General features: G+C 42.2%; 5 protein-coding genes across 6 annotated transcripts; 3 read left to right on the forward strand and 2 right to left on the reverse strand.

The window, feature by feature from the left end:
* The first annotated feature begins 543 nt into the window (after window positions 1-543).
* On the forward strand, window positions 544-4030 carry ppie (peptidylprolyl isomerase E (cyclophilin E)). The gene is made up of 10 exons (XM_051388214.1): window positions 544-636; window positions 1096-1194; window positions 1298-1341; window positions 1820-1846; window positions 1970-2051; window positions 2143-2246; window positions 2337-2460; window positions 2637-2822; window positions 2999-3141; window positions 3816-4030. The coding sequence occupies exons 1-10, from the start codon at window positions 606-608 to the stop codon at window positions 3882-3884; spliced, it is 909 nt and encodes a 302-aa protein (XP_051244174.1). The 5' UTR covers window positions 544-605; the 3' UTR covers window positions 3885-4030.
* Window positions 4031-4473: 443 nt separating this feature from the next.
* Window positions 4474-6627, forward strand: gjb10 (gap junction protein beta 10). The gene is made up of 2 exons (XM_051388244.1): window positions 4474-4607; window positions 5035-6627. Exon 2 carries the CDS (start codon window positions 5138-5140, stop codon window positions 5927-5929), a length of 792 nt encoding a protein of 263 aa, XP_051244204.1. The 5' UTR covers window positions 4474-4607; window positions 5035-5137; the 3' UTR covers window positions 5930-6627.
* Window positions 6628-10184: 3557 nt separating this feature from the next.
* On the forward strand, window positions 10185-13103 carry gjb3 (gap junction protein beta 3). Its single transcript, XM_051388231.1, has 2 exons — window positions 10185-10352; window positions 11056-13103. Exon 2 carries the CDS (start codon window positions 11126-11128, stop codon window positions 11987-11989), a length of 864 nt encoding a protein of 287 aa, XP_051244191.1. The 5' UTR covers window positions 10185-10352; window positions 11056-11125; the 3' UTR covers window positions 11990-13103.
* A 653-nt stretch (window positions 13104-13756) lies between these two features.
* hmgcl (3-hydroxy-3-methylglutaryl-CoA lyase) lies at window positions 13757-17105 on the reverse strand. Its single transcript, XM_051388202.1, has 9 exons — window positions 16951-17105; window positions 16602-16685; window positions 16278-16385; window positions 16036-16131; window positions 15762-15910; window positions 15592-15655; window positions 15279-15467; window positions 14912-15037; window positions 13757-14601 (listed from the first exon to the last, which is right to left on the reverse strand). Exons 1-9 carry the CDS (start codon window positions 17044-17046, stop codon window positions 14500-14502), a joined length of 1014 nt encoding a protein of 337 aa, XP_051244162.1. The 5' UTR covers window positions 17047-17105; the 3' UTR covers window positions 13757-14499.
* A 1927-nt stretch (window positions 17106-19032) lies between these two features.
* On the reverse strand, window positions 19033-22968 carry zbtb8a (zinc finger and BTB domain containing 8A). Of its 2 annotated transcripts, none has more exons than XM_051388180.1 (4): window positions 22735-22968; window positions 20581-21455; window positions 20218-20387; window positions 19033-19940 (listed from the first exon to the last, which is right to left on the reverse strand). In XM_051388180.1, the coding sequence occupies exons 1-4, from the start codon at window positions 22797-22799 to the stop codon at window positions 19623-19625; spliced, it is 1428 nt and encodes a 475-aa protein (XP_051244140.1). In that variant the 5' UTR covers window positions 22800-22968; the 3' UTR covers window positions 19033-19622. The 2 variants fall into 2 exon arrangements, with proteins under 2 accessions (XP_051244140.1, XP_051244149.1); XM_051388189.1 differs by lacking the exon at window positions 22735-22968 and adding an exon at window positions 22299-22726.
* Window positions 22969-23051: the final 83 nt, after the last annotated feature.

Raw genomic sequence — 23051 nt, forward strand, 5'->3', positions numbered from 1 at the left:
GGTCTGTCACCTTTGCATGGTTTGATGTTAATATTACTCATTTTGTAAATAAGAACAATGTAAAGTTGCAATAAAAATGCAAATTTATAGGTGTCAAGTTCATGTTCAAACTCTAATTTTTACTCATCCTCTTGTTGGCTAACATGCAACACTAGTCACAGTAGGAAAACCACAGGTGGAAATAATAAAATGAAAGATTAGTTCAATTTAGCTGCTTCCGTTTCAGGGTTGTGGTTGTGTGCATTCTTGCTTATCATGCTGTGAAACAACTAAATGGAATTCAGCCATCCTTTATGTTATTAACACCTGCTCCTATAAAGATTATTAGCTCAATTACAGACTTACCACACTGAACTCCAACAACTTGCTTTGACAACAGAAGCATTTTTTTGTTTTCTTAAATGGTCAGAAAACAAACAAATCTGTATCTTAAAAGTTACAGTGTTGATATACATGGTGATATAAAAGAGGAAAGTTGATGGCTGCTGCAGAGGGTCTCCTCCGACAGGCGGCGCTGTCGGAAATTTGGTCATATGGAGGCGGGCCTCAGTCTCTCTGCACCAATGACGAGCTGCTGGGGTCAAAGTTGAAGGGTTGCATCAAATATGGCGGCTAACAAACGAGTGCTGTATGTTGGTGAGTTAATGTTACTTTTCATAAAAATACGTTAAAGTTATAGTGTTTCAGTAAATCTAGCTAACGTACTACGGGTGTTGTTTTATAATTAATTAAACCAAACGCAACTAAATATGTATAAAGTGCACATAATATGAAGAAAAGCTCCCATACGTAAAGATTGAGCCGGTGAAACATGAAAACGTCACCTCAAAACATGGCAACTGCGTTGGTTTTAAACTTTACAGTTTTCACAACGCCACAGATAGAGTATATAATGTCTATGTGTGTAATAAAGTCTGAATAAATAATACAAATAACTAAAGAAAGCTTAAGCCTTAGGAACTCGGCTCTCCAATCGTTCTTGTTGTGTCTTGAACGTACCACGTAAACCTCCTTTATCCTCTAATCTGAATATAACTTACTTATAAACAAACATTTCTTCATTGTCAGAACTTAAACTGTTTCGGTGTGTTTCAGGTGGCCTGGCAGAGGAGGTGGATGAGAAGGTGTTACATGCAGCCTTTATTCCGTTTGGAGACATCACAGACATCCAGATACCACTGGACTATGAAACAGGTGAGATCAGGAAATTTGCTATAAAGTGTAACGGTAAGTGTTTAAACACTGTGGGGAAGATACATATTAAACAATATTAATGTGACTTATGTTCTGTTTTCAGAAAAGCACAGAGGATTTGCATTCATTGAGTTTGAATTGGCAGAGGTATGTACTAGTTATAAAGCACATCAAATATTCTATTACACCACTAAAGACAATCCTCTGTGGGAGAATCATGAGATAACATTGAAAATGGATTACTTTAAGGTTAATTCAGTTAATATAAGATGTGTGGTTACAGATGGATTTTGAACATGTACACGCCTTAACTGAGCTTGCTGACATATGCTTTACCTATCTACAACTATAAAACATAGACATGCACTTAGTGTATACTATAGGAGCAACATAAGAGAAGGATTTTGAGGTCCATTAAAAGATGATTCTCAGCTATTAATATGACTGTGCTCTGGCAGGTAAACATGAATATGAACTGAATGAATGTATCGGCATCATATGTACACAGTTTTATTGAAATGTTGTCTTGAGAGGTTAATCATAGTCTGCCTGGTGAATGTAAATGTAGTGGGACTTTCATGGTAAATATTTCTGTGCTCCTAACCTATTTATGCCCCTTGTCTAGGATGCTGCAGCAGCTATTGATAACATGGTAAGTGGATCGCATTGCTTCACATTAATGTCAGTGAATATTTATTCCTGTTTTGTTGTGAATCCCCCAAAAAATTAGGTTCCTATTTTAATGTTTGTGTTTTTCTTTCTTTTTCTCTGCTAGAATGAATCTGAACTTTTTGGACGGACTGTCCGGGTCAACACCGCCAAGCCCATGAGAATCAAAGAAGGCTCTTCTCGACCAGGTAACTGATAAAAAAAAAAAAGTTATTGAAGCCTCTGGCTGGGCAGTGATTTAAATCCTTGTTTCTGATTTTAACTCTGCTTTTCCTTCAGTGTGGACAGACGATGACTGGCTAAAGAAGTTCTCAGGGAAGACCATAGAGGAAGCTGAGGGGGAGGCAGCGAGTGGAGAAACAACCAACACTGCAACACAGGAGGTGAGCCGGCTTTCTTCCTGAAGTCCATTGGTGGTCCTCTGACTCCTAACTATGTCAAGATAGTGACGTAAGCATGATTACTTTTTGCAGGGGGAGCCACCGGCTAAAAAGGGCAGAGTTAATCCTCAGGTCTACATGGACATCAAGATTGGGAACAAGCCAGCCGGGAGACTACGCTTCCTCCTTCGAGCTGACATCGTTCCCATGACAGCAGGTGTGTGCGTGCGTGCTGTCGGGCATTCATTATAACATATTTGCCAAAAATAAATACCTTAGCTGCACAATGTGAAGCTTGCTTTCTGTTAAAACAAAACAACAAGTGCGTAACTATGTCAACTCCATTGATAAACAAATAAAGTCAGTGACATCTTTTCTTCCATCTGTATATAGAGAATTTCCGCTGCTTGTGCACACATGAGAAGGGCTTTGGCTTTAAGGGCAGCTGCTTTCATCGCATCATCCCTCAGTTCATGTGCCAAGGAGGTGACTTCACCAACCACAATGGCACCGGTGGCAAGTCCATCTACGGCCGAAAGTTTGACGATGAAAACTTTGTCCTCAAACACACCGCTCCAGGTAAGGAGTTTTGTACGGAGGTGTGTGTGTGTGTGTGTGTGTGTGTGTGTGTGTGTGTGTGTGTGTGTGTGTGTGTGTGTGTGTGTGTGTGTGGTCTTTGTAAATGAGCGCCATGGTTTATGTTTACAAGCAGATCCTGTGAATAACTGGCCCATCCTTGTCTCTCGTGCTTACAGGACAGCTCTCCATGGCCAACTCTGGGCCAAACAGTAATGGCTCTCAGTTCTTCATCACCACTGACAAAACAGATTGGCTGGATGGTAAACATGTGGTGTTTGGAGACCTGGTGGAGGGGATGGATGTGGTCCGTGCAATGGAGGTATAGAGACTGCAAAATTATTGTTTAGATATTTTTATATATATAATAGCCGCTTTCTGTTCCACTGTAAAATGAAGGGTTATGTCAGTGATAATATAAAACCCAAAACTCACTGCAAACAAAAGTGTGCCATCATTTATTAAATCTTAATTATTCCCTGTAGTTTTTAAAAGAAATAGACACAAACACATAGGTCATTGAAAGTGTTCAAGAGTGTGCAAGAATAGAAACTGAAGTTCTTTTGATATATATTTTTTTACATACATTACACATTAGTAATAGTGTAACAGTAATGAACCTCGATCGATGTCTCAAACTATGCCATGTTGGGAAATGAAGGAATTGAGGGAAGTGGGTCCAGGAAGCCCTTGAATTTGAAGGTGTGGGAACCCTTATGTCTGCTGGTTTACCAAAGGGGCCGTTAATGCTATGATTGGAGATAAACCTTCTAAACAATTAATCTTGATTTAGAAAATAAAAGATAACACTTGTGAGTATGAACACAAATATTATCTAGATCATAATTGTAGCCATAAATGTTGAACTCAAACATGTCTCTGATGGTTTTGTATGTGCATTATATTATTAGATGCTCATATTTTTATAAAAGCTTGTATAATTTGAACACAGTCAGGCTGCATTTTGTAAATAATTGCTGCATTTTCCTCCTACAGGCTCAAGGATCAAAAGACGGCAAGCCGAAGCAGAAGGTCATCATCTCTGACTGTGGAGAATATGTGTGAAGAACAAAGAAGTGTGTGCTTGTATGCGTGTATAAAGGCAGTGCATGTCTGAGCGCAGAGTGTGTTCATGGTCTTTTGTATTTTTGAACCCACATTATCTGCCATGTAAATATTTCAATAAACACATTTTTTTTATAAAGAAACAACAGCTTGATGTCTGTTACTTTGTACAAATAAAGTGTCACATTGATATGCTGTTTTTTGCCTTACCCCTCTAAAGTTGCATATTGTCTTCACTATTTTGAAGTTAGTAACCATCAGCTGTCAGTGTTGTCAAATGCCCTGCAAAGAAATAATTATGGACGCTTATATCTCAATATATCTTATAAAAAAAGAGTGGTTTAAGCATAGTATACAAATCAAACATGCTAAAATATTTGATCTATATATTATTATGTACTTAATGGGTTTCATATAAATAATTAAGTGATCACGTGCAGGGAGCCTGTTTGAACAGTTTACATCATTTCTACAAAATTACTAAAAAAAGAAGGAAAAAAACAACACATCGGACGTTTCTTCTCATCTAAATAGACAAACAAATATTTGGAGGAATGGAGCTGCCACACCTGAGCAGGTTGAGTGGTGAGAAGAAATGGCAGGCAAACAACTCCACCCCCTCCACTCCCGTCGTCAGTTGAGAAATCAGGACATACTCATCCGAGAAGTTCATCCAAAGCCTGTTCCTCCGCTGCGACACTGAACCGCAACAGCTTCAAAACTGTAAGTATTCAAATTTACATAGAAAGTACTGAATCGGATTGTAACGCGAACTTGTTCACTTTTACCCGATTTAGTAGGTTCTAGACGTGAGTGTTTTGGATACGCGCAATTGCGCACGGAATGTACAAACTCGAAGAAAGCGTTTACCGCTGCCGTTACGGAGTGAACTGCTGATTTAAGAGTTGACTGTATCTCCGCACAGAAACGAATTAAAACGTGTCCAATTATATGACAATAAAGTTCAGTTTAAAAAAGGTTTGAATGGTACATAATGTGCTAATTTTGCTCTTTTTTTCTTGTATGTTTTGCCTTCCACACATCTTAACATGTGTATGTAAATTACCCAGTTTCACCTCAGTTTGTTTCTTTGTTGTCTTAACCCCCTCATGTATATCTGAAATATGACTCTGCTCTCTTTTTCTCTTAGTCTGGTAGATACCTGAAGTTTTGTCTGAGCCATTTCAGCCGAAAAGAGCTTCCTCTGTCTTCCATCAGCAGGAAGAGAAGACAGGCTGTGAACAAACCTCGTCATGAACTGGGCATTCCTCCAGGGCCTCCTTAGTGGGGTGAACAAGTACTCCACAGCCTTCGGCCGAGTTTGGCTCTCCATTGTTTTCCTCTTCAGGGTCATGGTGTTTGTGGTGGCCGCGGAGAAGGTGTGGGGCGACGAACAGAAAGACTTCAAATGCAACACGGCTCAGCCCGGGTGCCACAATGTCTGTTATGATCACTTCTTCCCCGTGTCCCACGTACGGCTGTGGGCCCTGCAGCTCATCTTCGTCACCTGCCCCTCTCTCCTGGTGGTGATGCATGTTGCCTACAGGGAGGACAGGGAACGCAAAAACCGGCTCAAGTATGGCGAAAACTGCCACCGTCTCTACAAGAACGTAGGCAAGAAGCGCGGGGGGCTGTGGTGGACCTACGTCCTCACTCTTGTCTTCAAAATAGGCGTGGATGTTACTTTTGTCTACCTCGTCTACCATATCTATGAGGGCTACGACTTCCCCTCGCTCATCAAGTGCGAGCAGAAGCCCTGTCCCAACAAGGTGGACTGCTTCATCGCTCGGCCCACTGAGAAACGAATCTTCACCCTCTTCATGGTGGTCAGCAGCCTGGTCTGCATCCTCCTCTCCATTTTTGAAATCGTCTACCTGATTGGCAAGCGCTGCTATGAATGTTTCTCCCATGTCAATAACTCTTCCAATGTCAACACTAACACAATGTCCAGCGGAAGCAACTTGATGGAGTCAAACACACTAAAGCTGATGGGCAAAAACACCCCTGAAACGCCCGCCCCTTCATACAGCGTCGCCATATCTTGAGATACTGAGAATAAAGGCAAAGACTTTATGAAAAACAAAGACATGGGAAATGATATATGTCTGTCCTCACTCTACAGACACTTCCATGTCAGCAGACATTTGTTTGCTCACACACTGAACTATGATTGAGGTAGTTCCTTATTGTTTGTGTCCACTGTCAGAAAATCTGAAATTCGGGACTTCAAGACTCATGTGTCACTGATCTGGAATGTGCTCACTGTTGTGGGTACGGGTCAGAGTATTTACAGAGGTTTTACAAAAGTTCTAGCCCTTGCACAGGGGAAAAAATGCAAGTTTGTGTGGTGGAGTGTCAGATCTAGCCTCGATACCAATTACATGAGTCACCATGGTTTGGACAGGATGGTTTTACAAACACATGTGGTTTTCTGTGTAAGATTTTCCCTCTGCTCGGTTCCCCTCTTCCAAATGTTTAGTTCAAACTGTTCTGTGTCTTTTCCCGTCACTCACATGTTCATATCTGGCTCCTTGTCAGTTCTGTACTTTACATAATTTATCAAAAGGTTTAAAAGATTGTGTTGTTGTGCATGTTACTGTTCTTACCTGTTTTGAACTGCTTTCAGAAGAGAGCAATAAAGTTGTAATGCACTGTTGTAAACAGTTGATAATATCAAAGGTGCAGAGTGGCTGCATATTGTTAATATTATTTTTCATTAAAGATAATTGTCATATTTTGAAAATTTGTTTTTTTTCCCCCAGGAAGACAATTTGAATACACAGTCATGCATACTGCATTCAAATCAGAACAAGTAGTTTAGCTGTGACAGTTACACAATATGCAAAAGAGTCTTAGTAAATATACTAAAGACTAATGTAAACCAGCCATTGTTGATTCTGCTTTTGAGTTTTGTGGTTTGACAAAGATCTCAGACTTTCTTTTTTCCTCCACTTTTTCCATGTGTTTCATAAAAGCCCTCCCTCCCCATTGGGCCACAGATTGCTCTGTTGCTAGGAGCAGCACCCTCATTGTTTAGGTTGATTGGTACTTTGAGAAGGGCAGAGGAGGAGTCAACCACTCTTCAGTTCGATTCATCCGTGCTGACGTGTGTGGATCCACCCAGTGCAGGAATTTGTCGGTCCGTGCAGCCTCTTAATGGATGTTTCCAATATTTACACTTCAACATGCGATAGGAGAGATGTAGTAAGAGTAAAAGCACATATTTCCTTCTCACTCTCTCCTTGTGGTATGAGCCGTGCAGATATTTTCAGTTTTATCTCATGATGTTTTGAGATATCTGCCTCTGAAACTATGCCACGTCTTTACCACAGAGGAGATTAAAATATAGTTTGTGCTGCTCAGAGCAATGAAGACATTTAAGTCTTTAAGTGTCTTCTCACAAACAATGAAAGGATAATCTGCAGGCACCACTTTTAATAGCTTTCATTGGAACAGTTAAGGTCTATTTCAGTAGACAGCAATCCGATGAAAACTATTAACAAGTGAGGTCTGTGGATTATCATAGTAATAGGGGCAATGTTTCAGGAAAGAGAAGTCGCTGCTGGAAAATAAATGTTCACCTCCACTGTATTGGGGTGGCAGCAGATAGATCTAAATCCTCAGCAGATAAAACCACAAATATCTGAATGGTGGGATACCACAGGGAGGGTGGAAAAATATGTTGTTTGATTTGAAACTCAATCCATCCATATAAAAGTACACACAGGGATGGCATTTCCTCCCTCTGGAGTCAATGGTTGCACAATTAAATGAGCGAAGTGATGAAGTCTGAGATAATTCTCACTTTTAGACTGAGCTAGTGGAAATTTTGTGCAAACAGGATCTCTCTCAAGTGTTATATCAAACATCTTAAACTGTAATATCTACTGGCTCTGAAAACATAAGGAAGCTTCATTATGTGTTGTTCTCTTTGTCCTTTTTCTGTGAGTCCAGCCAGACTGCCAGCCTGGGTGGTTCTGTAAATGAGCCAACAATCACTCCAATTACAAGACCCTCCCTGCTCTTCTAGTATTATTTCTCTTCTCTTCGCCCTCGCTTTCTCTGCTCCCTGGTACATTTCCTCCCTTTCACAGTACCAGCAGTGAAAAGCAATGTGTTTATCCTGTTGTGTCTGTTTGTCTTGTTGAGACTTGTGGCTGGCAGAGGTTGACTCATGGGGTGCATTCCTCCAGGTGTGTCCCGGGCCAACTGCCTGGACCAGTTCTTCATCTACAGCCAAAAAGCAACTTTTCTCCCCCTCCCCCCTGCCCCGAATGCAATTCCTGTCTACTGAACTGCTCTGAATGTTGCTAGTACAGATGTTGTGTTCATGTGCTCAAGCCTTATGCCATAGATGACTTTCCTGAAAAGCACAGCTGCCATTGATTCTTCTAACAACATCCTGAGAGATTTAGCTCACAGCTGCAAGACTTCGAGGGGAAGTGTTTGATTTAGAGTAGCCGGCGCTGTAATAAAAAAATGTATAGTGTTACTTTTCACTCTTGGTGTCAGACAACTTCCTTTTATAGGGTTTATAGGTGTTTCTAGACAGATGAAAATATGAGCATAATATGTAAAACACTTTCTGAATGCATTTAAAGACCTAAGTTTGACCCTTTTATCAGACAACTGAATTGCTGTCTGCATCCATTCACATCCATTTCTTTTTCAGAAATGTTAACAAAGTGAAAACAAAAAAGCTCAATTATAAGGTAACTTGTTGTCATATATGCGTGTTTCATCTCAACACACCCTTGTAAAGTACAGGTGTAACTTCTTAGGAAAGGTTTTTCGGAGAGTGCCTCCTTATCTTCTTAGAAGTTTTGGGCTTGGTTGGGGGCTATTACTGTTGTGAGCCTGAGACATGCCCATTGAGGCTTTGTACATTGTGATTGTACTGAGCAATACAAATAAACCTGACTTGACCTGAAGCTGATGTCTGAACAAGTCTTTTATCGTCTTAAGTAATGTAAACACGGGGATTCAACAGCTCTGAATGCAGGAACCAGTCTGCAAGAACTGGCAAGCTGTGGCCCAGAGCTGTGGCATCTTGATCAAGCTGACATTTGATATTCCAATACTGCTAATGGTAGGCTGTTTTCCTCACAGAACAGTGACAAAGTAATACACAGTGATACGAAATCGTGACAGCAAAGTGTGAAAAAAAGAAGTTTGGTTGTGACAGTAGATGGATGGAAAGTGGAGACACAGCTCATGATCTGACAATAAGGATGAACTTAGAGGCGCTGGGAGTTCATGAATTGTGACAGTGTCATCTGAGTAGAGCTTGGTTTTAAAAGGGATAAAGGAAACACAATACACCTTCTGGCATTTGTGTGGGCGTTGCATGAAAGAGTAGAAGCAGACAGCGTAGAAATCAAACGGCAGAAGGACAGGGAAACGTTATAAATTTCACAGTAACATATGTACTGATCTCCCCTCCACTTGCCCTCGTCACCGCCACCAACATCCCAGAAAATAAGCTGCCTGGCCCTCATAATACTTCTAGGAAGTTTAAACAAAAAGAGGTTGCATGCACAACAACAAAAAAATGCATTCACCTCAGGGTGTGTCTGCCTCTTACGTATACTTTGCGAAGTACTCAGAAACACGCTGGGACAAGGAGACAGTCCTTCCTGGAAACATGAAACATAAAAACAATGAACTTAAATCTGTCTTCTTTTTCTCTATTTTTTTAAATTAACATAATCACCCTTTTGGGAGAAGCACCCTTCCATTTTACCCTGTCTGAGACTGAAGCTGTCAGATACACTGTAACCTGACTTCTGTGTCTGTCTGTGGTGTATGTTGGGACACCACACTATGTAGAGAAAGAGGGGGGAATGACATGCAGCAAAGGGCCACAGGTTGGAATCGAACCCAGGCCGCTGCAGTAAGGACTCAGCCGACATGGGGCGCATGCTCTAGTGTGTGCCCCACCTTCAAATTCTTTAAGTTTTCCATTCATTCTAAAATAAAACTAAACTTCAGTTTTCTACAAGGACCCCTGGTCGTCTCCATGTTGCTGATCACAGACTTTAACCAAATGTGGTCTCAAATCACCACAGCTGTGTTCTATAATCTGGTTCTAAACTTGATTGTTCATGTGTGGGTCTAACTCCAAATCCTATCCAAAGTACCTGGACATGGTTTCTGAGAAATTGTGATAACTGTTATGCAAAAATATTTAATTCGCCACCTAACACTGGCATGTGAGTGGGAGAGACAAGCAGAGAGCGAGAGAGGGAGGGAGGAGGGAGTAAGAGAGAGGAACATCTGGGGCAGCTCCAGTCTTTCTTCTTTAACCACACCCACAGACGCATTTCTCAACACAGCGCTTCTCTACCTGTCGAGTGGAGGCTAATCCATGCGTTAAAGGACTAAAACGACATAAAAGTGACAAAAGAGCTGCTGGAGATATGTGTAATCACGCGTGTTTCAACTAATAATGGACTAACACTTCTTTTGGTAAGTGAAAAACTCACGATAATGAACTTTTGATGTATCTAAGATGAGTTAAAGTTCGCGTTTTAGCCAATTGGAAATGAGTGTTTCTCCGTTGGCCTTCATGCGTCTATGAAACGCTTATTTTTTCACTGGTGGTTGTACAAGCTCCATATGTCGGTTATGAGGCAAAACTATCTAAACTAATTAAAATATGTACAAATGACGTATACAGCCCGTGCGTGAAAGGCTTTTTTTTGGGTAAAGACTCAGACCCACTCAAATGACTGATGTCTGCTTTTGATGTTAATAGATACACAGCATAAGGCTGATAGTATTTACTTTATTTCTTAAATTGATATTTGTATAAAAGTGGGGAAGTAGACATGCTGCTTTTTAAGATACACATTGTCTGGTTGTGTTAAAAATGTTGGTCCGACTTGTTTCTTTCGTGAACGGTTTGGCTCCAGGCCTGCTCATGACTGTGTTATTATTAGTGCTTGTTTCTGGTAGGGTTGATAAATGAGACCTGTGGGAGACGTTTTTACATAAATCAGCTTTGGAAGATAAATGACTGATTTAAAAAAGACAGAATAAAAGGTTCTTTGTTATTAAAGCCACCTGGAGTAAGTGAGACACCGTGAACACGGATGTTCACAGAGTGAAAGCAGAATATTCAGCAGACAATGAAAACATGTTCACCCATTCTTCATTCTGCCACATCCAGGTCTGAGGATAAACTACTACCAGCAAGAGAAGAATTCCATAGAAGACTTATCTGACTGCCAGCCAAGGATATGGACTGGAAGACCTTCCAAGCCCTCCTCAGTGGGGTGAACAAATACTCCACGGCGTTTGGGCGGGTATGGTTGTCTGTGGTGTTTGTCTTCCGGGTTATGGTGTACGTGGTGGCGGCAGAGAGAGTGTGGGGCGACGAGCAGAAGGACTTTGACTGCAACACCAAGCAGCCCGGCTGCGCCAACGTCTGCTACGACCACTTCTTTCCCATCTCCCACATCCGCCTGTGGGCTCTGCAGCTCATCTTTGTCACGTGCCCGTCTTTCATGGTGGTCATGCACGTGGCGTACCGTGACGACCGTGAGCGCAAATACAGGGCGAAGCACGGTGACAGCAGCAAACTGTACAACAACACGGGCAAGAAACATGGCGGCTTGTGGTGGACCTATCTGATTAGCCTCTTTGTGAAAACGGGCATTGAGGTCTCCTTCCTCTACATTCTCCACCATGTCTACGAAAGCTTCTACCTGCCTAGACTAGTGAAGTGTGATGTGTCGCCATGCCCCAACCTAGTGGACTGCTACATTGGCCACCCCACAGAGAAGAAGGTCTTCACCTACTTCATGGTCGGAGCGTCGGCCCTCTGCATCATCCTGAACATCTGCGAGATCATCTATCTCATCTCCAAACGCATTGTGAGAATTGCAAACAAGGTGAAGAGGCGCCATCGCAACGTGGCCGTGCATCAGGACAACTACAACGATGACCCCTTTAACAACTGCAACGTGCCTGTGTCGAAGCTGAACCCGAAGGAAAGGCCTCCGTCTTTCAAGACTGCCTACAAGTCTTCGTACAGGCCATCAGGACTCAAACTTGAAGAGAAGATACGGGCCTCTGCTCCGAATCTGTCCACGACTTCGTGATTGAAAACGAAGCCGAAATCAGGATAAAGATCAAGAGATCTGCAGTGCTTGGGCTAGAGCCCGATGACAGACCTCAGAAAACAGACTCAGAACTATGAGACAAACTACAGTATGTGTCAAACCCTGGAAGTTGAGTCATCAGTACTGGATTCTTCCTGTGGGCCCTTGTGTCTACATCTAAGACTCTTTTTGAGCGCATGAACTTTGGTTTCCAAGACAACATCCACAATATTTACAAGTCAGCTAGAGCCAAATTGATTTGTTAATGATATGTGGGTTTCTTCTTTAAATACAATAAAGGTCTGTGTGCCTTTCACCCCTTCCACTGTATTAGAACATTCCAGTGAGGTTTCGCTGTGTTTCTTGTGATGGAAGTTTTGACATGGGAGGGGAAGGAAATGAAACACTGCACACAAGAAGGCAGGACACACCTGGAAGAGGTATTCACCCTCCCTGCCAGTGTCTACAGTGGTGTGTCAGGGCGTTGTATTGTCACTAAATGTTAGATGCGAATTTCAGTGGTCTCTTTTATTTAACTGAACTGAAATTATAGCTTCATCTTCACAATTTGCTGTCCTGATGACCCTAAGTCAAGAATGGTATAAACAATTCTGCACGGTAGTGTGGACACTCCAGAGTCATAGAGTTATGGCTGAGTAATACTTGAAGGTTTGCATACTGGGCAAAAAAAGATATTTTTAAACACATTTATTTTTTCAGTTATGATTTATTACAGCAACAACATACATATATCATTGCTATATGTCTTTATCTAAAGCCCTGGTCGGCATATGCTTGGTTTCAGGTTTATGCTGCACAGCCACACGTTGTACATAGACTGCCTGTGTTTTGACGTGCTTGTACACAAACTTGCCTTATCCAGACCACTGTTGATTTAAATAAGGCGAAAGGAATGCTGCTGTTGAATTCTGTGTTGTCGGAGCTGGAGCACCGTTGAAGAGGTGGGAGAAAGGTTGGACAAACACATGGCTCATCAAGTTTTCCCTAATCGTCCACTGTGGACGTCAGGTGGAAATGTGCTGTCTGCACTAGCTCTTTAAGTGTCATATGTTTTTTTTTATAAATTTAAATGTATTAAATTTTTTTGAATGAATGTTTTTTGGGCTGCTTATTGATACATTTTTTCTCAAATCAGGAAAATTGTTTCAGGTTTATAAACATGAGGGACAAATGCCAGCTTTCTAAACCTAAAGGCACCACCATAGTACAAACACATTTTTTCTTTCACAATATGTCTGATCATTACTATTATTTAAAGAATGGTATTTTTCCACTGTTGATTCATTTCTAACACAAACCATCAACACGTTTGCCAGTTAGTCTTTTGAAATTGCAATGACTCATGACATGGTATTCCCGTCTCTGATACATACAGTATGATGTATGTTTTCTAAGTATTGTAGAGACCTGGGGTAAGAATCTCAGCCTGCCTGTCATACTTGCCAGTCAGGTTTTTGCAAGGTGCGGCAAACAGAACTGTTTATTCTGAATAATTTCCGCAACAACCAGCAAAGTCACCATGGAGATTGCAAAAGATTGGCTGTCACTTGAGTGCGAGCAATGATGCCTCAAATCCATTTTTTTAATGGAAATCTGTATAACTGCTTTTGATTACACATCCATGGTTCAACATTACCTTACTTTATTTATATACAGTTCAGCCATTTATATTGCCTAAAACTATATTTCAGAGATTGTAGAGTCTTCACAATGCTGTATAATTTCAAAATAAATTTCAGTGACACATTTAATTTATGAAATAGTTTATTTTTAAACTCACAAGCTTGTCAGATATGTACATGATGAATTTGAGGACAGGATTTTAAAAATAAATACTTAACACATATTAAAGTAAAACTAGAAATCCTACATAATAAAATAAAAATCATTCTTAAAATCAGTGGTATACAGCACATAGACATTTTTTCACAAGCCAGTACAATGCCCAAGTTCATAAAGACTGAGTTTCCACAGATGCTCCCTAGATAATTCATTTGAAGACAATGATCACTGCATACAGAGGATGGTAGAAGTCTAAACAACACTCCTGTCCCTGTCCCTGTCCGACATCAACGGTGAGTTTATCCATCCCTAGGACATTTTTACCGGCTAACTTATTATTATAAACAAAGTCTGTGCTTCACTTTGGCTTACCCACTGCCCGGAAAGCAATGTGAGCACACTATTAAAGAAACTGGTGAAGGCATGGCTTTTGATAGGTAGGATGTGTATGATTAGATTTACTTTACATAAGGCACCGTTCCAGCTACGCTATCATGTAGTGAATAACTTATCACATTTTATTCTCAACAGAAGGAGGGGTCAGTACCGTCCCTGTACCATGAGAATTGATACAGGTACTTTGGTACTTAAATATTTAAGTAATATTCTCACACAATCGAACTAAAATTAAAATGAGGAGAACTGGAAGTACAGAAGATGATGGGTCCAGGTTAGATCATTATTATGCACTGTACACTGTAAATAGTCTACAGTTTGCAGGTGGCCTGCGACACTTTGGAGTTGGTTTTTCTGTTGAGGGATCGACAGATGAAAGCTCCAGCATCCATCAGCTTCGAGAGGTCCACTCCCTGAGATGAGAAGGGAAAACCAAAGGGTCAAACTTTAGGTGGGGGGGGTTACATTGTAGACAAAAACATTTAACTGCTAAACTAAACTATGATACAGTGACCTGGAACAGTCTGCAAAGCCTGGTGTAATAAAACAGCAGTTTGACTTTTTTTAATGAATAAACTAATAAAAATACAAAGATCATTAGCCCATTTTTATCCTTCTTTTTTTACATAAACACAAACGAAAGAACAGCAATTTTAATCTCTACTATGAAAGAAATTAAAAGACAGGTGAGGCAAAAGAGAAACATAAAGAGCAACTTCTTACCGTCTGAATGCCAAGTCCATGCAGCATATAGACTACATCTTCAGTAGCAACATTCCCAGAAGCACCCTGGGCATAGGGACAGCCACCCAGTCCAGCTACTGACGAGTCTACCACACTGATTCCCATCTGAAAAATAAAGGAAATCTTTACCTTGAAGCTAATAGAGTTAACACTGTCCTGACAACAGACCACCTACATCAGGGCTACCAAAAGTGGGGCCCACTAAGGTTAAATTTTCATTCATTTATTTTGCATCCTATAACCATGATCACATAGTATGGAGCATAAACAGAATACACAGTAACAACAATTAATAATAAAAATACTAATATCAGATGGCATTAAAATAACCAGAACCAAGTCTGACCTGTAAGGCAACAAGGATGTTAGCCAGGGCCTGGCCGTAGGTATCGTGGCAGTGCACTGCCAGGGCATTCACTGGCACCTCTCTGCTCACCGCCTCCAGCATTTCAGACATACTACCTGGAGTACCCACTCCGATAGTGTCGCCGAGAGAGATTTCATAGCAGCCCATTGAGTACAGACTCTTAGCTACCTGCAAAATAGAGACAATGCTGGAGCTGGTTCCATGACTGTGTATGTTTTTGTATTGTTGTCAAAGAAGGATTATTGATTCTACAAGTTTACCCAATGTAAATATATATCAAGTGGGAACTCACATGTGCAACTTTTTCAGGTGCCACCTTGCCTTCATATGGACATCCAAGAACACAAGACACATAACTGCGGTGACAAGAAACTTAAATAAAGTTTGTGCAAAAAAATCAAACCCTAAAATTCCAATGATTTATAAGTTTGTTGACAGTCACGAGCAAGCCAGTACTCCTACCCTCTAACTGGAACACCAGCCTCTTTAGCTGCCTTCATGACCTCATCAAAGCGCTGTAAACTCTCATCCACTGAGCAGTTTATGTTCTTCTTACTGAACAGCTCAGACGCAGCACCAAATATGGCTACCTCTGAAGCTCCTGCCTTCACCTGTAGAAAGTAAAAGCAAGGAAAATGCATTTTCAGTGACACTTTTACAGCATAAGAAGCTGGATGTACAATATGTCTATGTAGCTATTGGGAAAGTTTGTAGGAATATGATGCTTGACACTCACAGCAGCCTGGAAACCCTTAAGGTTGGGGGTGAGGACTGGGTAAGAGACTCCAGGTTGCCTACAGATCCCCTTCATCACCTCCACCTGGTCTGCCATCTAACATTTGGAACAAAAATGATAGAAACCAATTAGCGCTGGAGAATAAAGGCCACTTTCAATCATATACACTGCAGTTTCTGTACCGCCCTCAGTGGGGTGTGTCAGCACTTAACATATGAATCGCTCCGGGTCTACAAACTCACCTGTGGAACCCATTTTGGAGATACAAAGCTGGTGGCCTCAATGACTGGCAGCCCTGACACCGACAACATGTCGATCAAATGAATTTTTGTCTCTGTTGGCACGATAGTCTGAGAGGAGAGGAAGTAAAGCAACAAAATGAGGAACACTTGATAATAAAAAAAAAAAACCACAAACGCATGACGGCGATGGTTTCACCTGGTTACGTAATGAGCTATGCACCTGCTCTGTCTCTCGCCGATAGATGTGAGCGGTGCCAACATTACACCTGTACTTCCTGGATGTAAAAGCTGCTGTGTAATTAAATTAACCACTTATTTTTTTACCTTTTCATTCTGAAGGCCATCTCTGGGTCCAACCTCCACTATTTTCACCTTCTCTGGGAGAGCTTGGCCTGCTCTCACACCAGCCTACACACACACACACACACACACACACACACACACACACACACACACACACACACACACACACACACACACACACATTAAATACAGGTGTGAAGAAGCTGTACTTACCTGTGAGGACTGATAAGAAGTTAACGTTAGTATCTAACGCTAACTCAACCGTAGAGGATGCTAACAGCTAATGTTAGTTAGCTGCTGTTCAGACTGCTAAGTTAGTTAAACACACACAGTACAATCTGCTGGGAGATAAAAGCGTTATCAGACTCACTGCTTGGACCTTTGCTGTGGAGCTTAACGCCAGATACTGTTGACCCATTGCTGAACTTAAAGGGCTTCTGTTGACAAGCCTGATGACAGCCGCCATGTTGGTCCGGACTCCGGTCTGACGTCACTTCTTCCTCCTCGTGAGGGAAGGAAAAGAAGTCTCACGAGTTATTAAAGCGCCGCACGGGCGCCATCTATGGACCGGAGATTTGAAAAGATCATTGAGGAATCCCTTTATTTAAGATATTATTGAAATTAAACTCCCATTACCATATGAGTTATGTATATAACCCACACACACACACTACCAGTCAATAGTTTGGACATTTAATTTAATGGTTTTTTTTTATTTTCATGACTGTTTACATTGTAGATTCTCACTGAAGGCATCAAAACTATGAATGAACACATATGGAATTAGTAAACAAAAAAGTGTGAAATAACTCAAAACATGTTTTATATTTTAGATTCCTCAAAATAGCCACCCTTTGCTTTAGTTACTGCTTTGCACACTCTTGACATTCTCTCGATGAGCTTCATGAGGTAGTCACCTGAAATGGTTTTCCAACAGTCTTGAAGGAGTTCCCAGAGATGCTGAGCACTTGTTGGCCCTTTTGCCTTCACTCTGCGGTCCATCTCATCCCAAACCATCTCGATTGGGTTTAGGGCAGGTGACTTTGGAGGCCAGATCATCTGGCTCAGCACTCCATCACTCTCCTTCTTGGTCAAATAGCCCTTACACAGCCTGGAGGTGTGTTTGGGGTCATTGTCCTGTTGAAAAATAAATGATGGTCCAACTAAACGCTAAACTAAACTAAACCGGATGGGATGGCATGATGCTGCAGGATGCTGTGGTAGCCATGTTGGTTCAGTGTGCATTCAATTTTGAATAAATCCCCAACAGTGTCACCAGCAAAGCACCCCAACACCATCACACCTCCTCTTCCATGCTTCACGGTGGGAACCATGCATGTAGAGACCATCCGTTCACCTTTTCTGCGTCACACAAAGACACGGCGGGTGGAACCAAAGATCTAAAATTTGGACTCATCAGACCAAAGCACAGATTTCCACTGGTCTAATGCCCATTCCTTGGGTTTCTTGGCCCAAACAAATCTTTGATTCGCGCAGACTCCTCTGAACAGTTGATGTAGAGATGTGTCTGCCACTAGAACTCTGTGTGGCATTATTCTGGGCTCTAATCTGACATGCTGTTAACTTGCGATTTCTGAGGCTGGTGACTCAGATGAATTTATCCTCAGCAGCAGAGGTGACTCTTGCTCTTCCTTTCCTGGGGCGGTCCTCATGTGAGCCAGTTTTCGTCGTAGCGCTTGATGGTTTTTGCAACTGCACTTGGGGACACATTCAAAGTTTTTGCAATTTTCCTGACTGACTGACCTTCAGTTCTTAAAGTAATGATGGACTGTCGTTTCTCTTGACTTAGCTGATTAGTTCTTGCCATAATATGAATTCTAACAGTTGTCAAACAGGGCTGTCAGCTGTGTACCAACCTGACTTCTGCACAACACAACTGATGGTCCCAACCCCAATAAGGAGGCAAGAAATGCCACAAATGAATCCTGGCAAGGCACACTTGTCAAGTGAAAATCATTTCAGGTGACTACATCATGAAGCTCACTGAGAGAAGGCCAAGGGTTTTGCAGCGCTGGCTTCACTAACGTTGATTTCATTTGTATTCATTAGAAATGAACCTGTATACTCAGCCATCGCTTTTACAAAATTTTGAACAAATTGCCATTTTCATGAGTACAAATACAATTTAAAGCTGTCTTTTAAGATGCCATACAATGCAAAGATGCCACAATTAATTTTATTGCTATTTTTACAATTTTTATCAGTTTTTTTTCATTCATAAAATTCTAAAAGAATACCAGTGTTACTGTTTTCCTACGAGGCGTTACATATTTGATAAACTATTATGTACACAATTGAATGTTATAGTAGAATTTTGAAAACAGAATCCGCCTTTATTTTATTGCATTTTTATTACTTTCTCCTTTATAATAATTGATTGTACTTTTCATTTACACTGAAAAAGAGACACAGGGAAAAACAGACACTGGAATGTATAAAAATATCTTTAATGTGTCAAAAAGTAAAAAAGAAATAATAATAAATTATAATTGGCTTTATATCATAGTGCATCCCATAATCAAACATAATCATAAAAAGCACTGCACCTGTGAAACATTGGGAAAAGAAAAGTCTGTTCTTGACTTTCCCTACAGGGAGTAGGGAAATATACTCATTATTCTGTCTTTGTCACTTTGTTTTGCTCAAATGCCAACTTTTCATCAAAGCAGAGAGTCCCAAAAAGCAGCAAAGCTGTTCTTCCATGCATATGAAAAAAACATTTGAAAGATTTATCATATAACTATAATTGAAACAAAGGAAACACTGAATATGCATGCTTTGGATACTGCATATCTTTATGAAGCTTAACAAAAAGCATTCCATTTTGTCACAAAGGTCAACAATCTCATTGAAAGTAAAGATGCATTTAACTAATAGACAACTAATATATCATTAATGTATGTATTTACATCAGTGGATCACATATTTTATGCATAAATTCTCTTGCATGGCTTAGCACACATACACACGCGCACACACACATACACACACACACACACACACACACACTTTGGTTTCATTTCACTGCAGCTCCTCATCACTGTCGTCCACTTGTTGGATGATGAGGTCGGCCCCCGAGTCTTCTGCCAGGTCGTCGTCATCGGTTACCATCCAGCTCCTCTTGGTGTCCCCCTCCTCCTCCCCATCTACCCCCAATAACAGGGCCGGCTCCTCATTGGTCCCCTCTAGACTGTCCATGGGGATGTCGTCACAACCTACTTCCTGGATGCACGCAGTGCACATGCGGTAGCGTCGTGTGCCCTCACACACCACATGCCCAGTGTCCTCCGTCACCTGACACTTACACTTCCTGCACACCAGCTTTCTGGCTTGATGGATCTATGGAGAAACAGAAAACAAAAAATGTACATTCAAAATAATAATGTAAATATGTTTAGAGCAGATTAATTTATTGTTGAGCTGTATGGGTATGAGTAGGCGGTTGTGAACACTGATAGGCATAAGAAAACAATGCCTCTTTTGTTTTTCAACCCTATATTGCAGCTTGGAGTGTAAGCTTTATCACTATTTCTCTGTTTCTGAAGGTGTTAAACCAATAATGAATGACAAATTGATGTAAGTTTAGGCTTCACCTCCTGGTTGTAAATAAACCTACCGTCTCAAAATGGCTACGAAGATGCTCCAGGCGAGTGAAGCGTTTATTGCAGGCCTGACAGGGGTACGGCCTCTCCCCAGTGTGACAGCGCAAGTGACGCTTCAGGTCTGCCTTCCTCTTCACCGTGTGCGTACAAAAGGGGCATTTGAAGCGCATAATAGGGTTGGAGTCTGCAAGGAGGAAGAGAAACTGTTCAGAAATTCAGCATTTCTGTTTATTCCCTTGATAGCAGTATTTCTTGCTTTTTTTGAGGGTTACACTCACGCCAGTCTGCTCATGGTGAAGTATGTTATTCCTTTTCTCACTTCTCTAAAGGTAAAAGAACTATTGATTTTCCATTTTCTCACATAGAGTCCAACTCACCTTTATTAAAGTGTCCAATAACTCCCACAATAGGTGGTAGAGTAGCATACAGTTCCTCTGCCTTTTCAGCCTTTTGTGTTCTTGCCTCCTGGATGTCCAGGTCTTCGTGCTGGTTGGAGCGGGTGCTGTTGGGTGCTCTCCTCTTGGTTCCCCCTTTACCTCGCCGGCGCTCTGATCCAGGCAAGGTGTACAGAGGGTCCTGAGGGTCCTGCAGGTCCTCTGCCTCTGCGTTGAGCTCATTCACAGGACTGCTTGGATTAGTCTTCAGGGCTGAAGTCGATGTCTCCTGGTCTGAGTCCTTCCCCATGAACCCGGTCTGGGATCTGGAGTTGTCCCGGGTCCAGAGCGCCGGTGGTGGGCTGACAGAACTGGGGCCTTGCTGCTGCTGCTCTGAGGTCTCTTCCCCTGCTCCGCTGGTGAAACTGCAGGTCTCAGACAAGCTGAGGCAGCGCTCACTGTCTTCATCTTTCACACTGATGTCCAAAGAGGACTTAATGAAGTTCTTGCAGTAGTTGATGACATTGTTCATCTGCAAGTAGCTGGCTGCAGACATCACCTCAATCACATTGTGACTGGAGAGGTCCAGCTGGCCGGAGTAGATGAAGTCAAGGATAACGGTGAAGGTCTCTGGGCTGAAGACGTCAAAGGTGGCATGGACAGAGTCGGACAGCCCGTCGGGCCCCTGGGACAGCAGCATGCGGAAGTAGCCGCTGCTGGCGAACAAGACGTTGCGGTGGGCCCTGAAAAGCTGGCCCTCCACCAGCACGCTGCAGTCACAGAAAAGCTCCTGCCGGCGTTGCTGGTTGAGCTGCTTCAGCAGGTTGCTTTGGTGAGCCACTGTGATGTCAGCGGTGTTGAACCACCTCTGAGGCTGCCTGCAGGACACAACACGACAGAACTCACTCTGGCTGTGTATGCAGCATAGTAAAATAAACTAATCATAGAGGCCTTGCAGAGAGCTTGTGGACACTCATTAGTGAAATTAAGACACTTTTATAATCATGATCCTGAAATAACAATCTATATGTATGAGCCTAAATGCAAACGTAATGTATGATATGGATTCTACATATTAAAGAAGGAAACATGGAGAGTGATTCATCTTGATTCATATTCTTTATGATAGTCAGCTAACCTTAATAAATGGTTATACTACACACGCCAAATATTAACTGCAGGTCACATAACCCACACAGCAGTGACACCCCATCGATGTAGCTGTCAATTATCTCCCTGTCTTTGTTGCTGTACTGGACCAGCGCCAGCTCCGCAGACGGCCCGCCCCGGACTTCATTCTGCACTGTGATTGGCTGCAGGAGCCTTCAATCAAAATCTTCTTCTAATGGGCTACACCCGACTCCAGTCAGAGAGCATCGGGTGACAAAAACCCTGTAATCATCCTTGAGGGAAGCTAAAGCGCGCATGAAATCTCTGATGTTACAGACACATCAAGACTGATGGGAAGAGGAAATAAAACACTATACCCGGACATCCAAATAGGGAAAATAAAATTGCCGCAACCTCATTTGAAGAATAGTTCTCCTTCCTCTATAGTAACCTATATAGCCATTCCCATGTACTGAATTACACGCATTCATTTTTAATTATGAGATACTTGCTGACAGGCTCCACAGCGCCCGATAACCCACGGTGCAACGCCCGCCCGCAAGACTCTGTAGTGCTCCTCATGTCACATGAAACCCAGTCTAATATCTTACCCGAGCTACTCTCCGTTAATTCAGACATCAGTCGACCTACAAAAACGACGTGAAGATTGCTGCAGTCCTGCGAGAGGAAAGCGGGCAGCGGCGCACCAGAGCAGCCCAGTCTGTCCTGGAGCGACGCCCACTTCAGGCTCCAGCCAGCACACAATAGAAAAATAGACACAAACCTCCAGCGACTGAGCACGCTGCGAGCTTCATAAATAAATATATTCACATAGTGTATCACGCCGGGGATAAGACGCGCTAAATACACCCGTTTTCATACTCAACACCACCCCCACTTCCCGCCGGAGGTCCGGAGCGCAAGCGAGCAGCGGGGAGGATTTGCCTGCTGCCCAAACCCAGCGACTCTTTCCCAGGCGTGAGGTGTCGGCAGGACCCGCTTACGCCCCACGCCGTGATACCCCTCAGAAAATCCATCGATACTCACTGGTGACTTGATTCACCCGGCGCCCGATAGAGTCTACTCGCCCCCAGGTCCGCCACCATATCCATTTTTAATTTATTTAGCCTTTTTTTTTTCTTTGCTCTTTTTTTTTCTCGTCCAGGGTCCACAGTCAGGCACTTCCTGCTCAGCCCTAAAGACCGAAACCCGGTTAGAGCGACTGGAGCACTGTGCTGACGTGGGTGTTTATTAACTGGGTGCCCGAGGGTTCAAGGAGCCATTTAAAGCCCTAGTGCCCCGTTTAAATGTACTGTATGCACAGAATATTAATACTGAACATTGAATACCCCAGCCTTGTGAAA

This window comes from Dicentrarchus labrax, unplaced genomic scaffold, assembly GCF_905237075.1.
Source record: "Dicentrarchus labrax unplaced genomic scaffold, dlabrax2021, whole genome shotgun sequence".
NCBI lineage: Eukaryota > Metazoa > Chordata > Actinopteri > Moronidae > Dicentrarchus > Dicentrarchus labrax.

What these genes read in the sequence shown, in the direction of transcription:
- hmgcl (XM_051388202.1), bottom strand. Translation starts at nt 17,046, where the DNA reads ATGGCGGCTGTCATCAGGCTTGTCAACAGAAGCCCTTTAAGTTCAGCA. An exon ending in CCACAGCAAAGGTCCAAGCA is followed by an intron (nt 16,686 to 16,950) that starts GTGAGTCTGATA and finishes GTGTGTGTGTAG; the next exon opens with GCTGGTGTGAGAGCAGGCCA. An exon ending in CTCCAAAATGGGTTCCACAG is followed by an intron (nt 16,132 to 16,277) that starts GTGAGTTTGTAG and finishes TCCAAATGTTAG; the next exon opens with ATGGCAGACCAGGTGGAGGT.
- gjb10 (XM_051388244.1), top strand. Translation starts at nt 5,138, where the DNA reads ATGAACTGGGCATTCCTCCAGGGCCTCCTTAGTGGGGTGAACAAGTAC.
- zbtb8a (XM_051388180.1), bottom strand. Translation starts at nt 22,799, where the DNA reads ATGGATATGGTGGCGGACCTGGGGGCGAGTAGACTCTATCGGGCGCCG. An exon ending in CCGGGTGAATCAAGTCACCA is followed by an intron (nt 21,456 to 22,734) that starts GTGAGTATCGAT and finishes TGTGTCCTGCAG; the next exon opens with GCAGCCTCAGAGGTGGTTCA. An exon ending in TTCGTAGCCATTTTGAGACG is followed by an intron (nt 19,941 to 20,217) that starts GTAGGTTTATTT and finishes GTTTCTCCATAG; the next exon opens with ATCCATCAAGCCAGAAAGCT.
- gjb3 (XM_051388231.1), top strand. Translation starts at nt 11,126, where the DNA reads ATGGACTGGAAGACCTTCCAAGCCCTCCTCAGTGGGGTGAACAAATAC.
- ppie (XM_051388214.1), top strand. Translation starts at nt 606, where the DNA reads ATGGCGGCTAACAAACGAGTGCTGTATGTTG. An exon ending in ACCACTGGACTATGAAACAG is followed by an intron (nt 1,195 to 1,297) that starts GTGAGATCAGGA and finishes TTCTGTTTTCAG; the next exon opens with AAAAGCACAGAGGATTTGCA. An exon ending in CCAACACTGCAACACAGGAG is followed by an intron (nt 2,247 to 2,336) that starts GTGAGCCGGCTT and finishes TACTTTTTGCAG; the next exon opens with GGGGAGCCACCGGCTAAAAA.